At 38.7% G+C, this 2,144-nt stretch overlaps 1 protein-coding gene across 1 annotated transcript in view; it reads right to left on the bottom strand.

Moving 5' to 3' along the window:
* LOC123067850 (DNA (cytosine-5)-methyltransferase DRM2-like) overlaps positions 1-2,144 on the bottom strand; it is a 7,583-nt gene that overhangs the window by 2,837 nt on the left and 2,602 nt on the right. Inside the window, exons 4-6 of the mRNA XM_044490464.1 lie at positions 1,452-1,560; positions 1,317-1,363; positions 1,035-1,187 (exon numbers count right to left, since the gene is read on the bottom strand). Of these exons, the coding sequence (XP_044346399.1) occupies positions 1,035-1,187; positions 1,317-1,363; positions 1,452-1,560 (309 nt within the window). The remainder of the gene's footprint in view (positions 1-1,034; positions 1,188-1,316; positions 1,364-1,451; positions 1,561-2,144) is intronic.

Here is a 2,144-nt window from a genome sequence, read left to right as displayed (position 1 = left end):
CATGCATCTTTCTTCAGTATTCAGCATTATCAAGTTTTGCTTCTACTTCTTTCCGAACTCTTCTCATATCACTCCGACTGTACACTATATCTTGGACTACAAAATAAACCAAAGGGCATAATTGGTTCGCAAATTTTGAATTCTTATGTGTATATGTTCTCTTGTTTACACCACATGTAGTATGATTTGCTCATAGCATCATAAATCCTCTGTTAGGCATAAACACAAGTTTGTGTCCAGCTAGAATTACTAGTCCACCTAAGATTAGTTTTCCTAGCCGTCGTGGTCATGAGATATCTAGACTAGCCTAGTATATATACATGTACCCAGCCCCTTGTAAACATCAACCCGTGAAAAAAGCAATACAAAGTATAGAGAACAGGCTCCACACGAGCCTGTGTGGCCATCAAATCCGTTGATCTGAGTTTTCTGTCGTCAAGTTAGGTAGGAGTTCCGGCGACGGCGCCGAAATGAATCGATCGATCCAATCTAGATCTAGCTCCATGAAAAGCTTACGCACAGGAGGTTTTGGTGAGACAAACACGTATTCCTACTAGCTACTGTTCATAGCTTGTGTGCTTGTTTGAAGCCAGCTTTGCACGTACGTGTTGCTCTTGGTGTGATTTGTTCAAGCGTTTCAAAACCAACATCCTCAAGTCACATGTCTTGTAGTAACTAAGATTTAAATGCACAAGAACTGAAGAAAAAAGAGTGATGTCTAACACAAATAAATTTTCTAATTCGTCAAAATTACAAACAAGCAACACAGCAATACACTCGGTTTCTACTCCTTCACAGTCTCTTTGAGTACTTTGAGGGAGGCATTGGTCTAATGGTAGTCAACCTCACATCCTATATTAACTCTTACATGATAAAACTTTAACATGATGAGAATCCTTTGTAAAAAAAATCAGGTGCTCAAATTTCATTGCACAAGTCTACACTCATGAAATGCTAGGATAAAAATAAACAAATCTCAAAAAATACGTAAAGGGGCGTGCAAGGTATGCATGGGAAATAATTCATCATCATACCTCATCACTATAATCACCAAAGTTGGGCTCTGTATCACCAGCATCATCATCACCATTCGAGCTCTCAAAATGAAGATCATCACCATCTTCAACTCTATGGAGGGCGCAGCCAGAAGTAGAGATGTTACCCAATGTATCTTCATCACCTATTGCCTACAGTTGACATCACCGATCCCAAGTCTTTTGAGAGACTTTCTCTTGTGCATGATACATATGATCATTGCCATCACATAGCAAGAGCTCCATTGGATAAATTTAGTAATAACACCCATGGACACATACCTTATAGGTCAACAGTAATTCAAGCAATGCATTTTGGTCACTGTGCCCTGAAAGCAAAACCAAAAGCCTCGATTAGAAGGACGGTGCAAACACAAATAAGACAAATTAAATGAAATTTGTTACTTCTATTATTACCAATCTCCTTGATGCTTGTCACGACCATTTCTTTTGGGAAACCCATTGCCACATATCTCTTGACTAAAGAAGGAGATGACGCTTCCCCATTGGCCCACCCATTAGAACCCTTTTGATAGTTGCACAAACCAATATCACATTATGATCTTAATAAAAACAAGGTATGGCTAGCTATTGTACTTAAATACACAATCAATTAATACATGACGTACCAACGAGGACGGGCTAGGAGCATCGAAGTTCCACAAGTCCAGAGCCCATGAGGGTCCAACATCACCATCACTTATCCCCTTGTCACGGCCATCACGATCACTCCTCTTAGTTAAGAAAACACGAATCAATATTGAGAGAAAACCACAAGGAAATCAATTGTAGAGAAAAACAATAATTCTATCATGCACTATCACATCTGCTGCAAGATATCGCAAATGAAATTTCTAGCACGAAACAAGTATAGCGACTCGATTTTAGAGTTGGAACACATTAAAAAGCAAGAAGAAAAAACCATCTATTTTATTGGAAAAGCTCCCCTCCAGCATTTTCGCATGAAGACAATAAGCTAAAGTTCAAACAATATACACTAGTACAATTAGAAATAGTATAATTTGAATTTATAGGGATGCCTAATTAACTGAAGTGTGCTAGCTTTGTAGGAAGGACAATCTCTACCTACTTGACCACTTTATGCGTAGC

This window comes from Triticum aestivum, chromosome 3B, assembly GCF_018294505.1.
Source record: "Triticum aestivum cultivar Chinese Spring chromosome 3B, IWGSC CS RefSeq v2.1, whole genome shotgun sequence".
Taxonomy (NCBI): domain Eukaryota; kingdom Viridiplantae; phylum Streptophyta; class Magnoliopsida; order Poales; family Poaceae; genus Triticum; species Triticum aestivum.
This window is presented reverse-complemented; position numbering and strand designations above follow the sequence as displayed.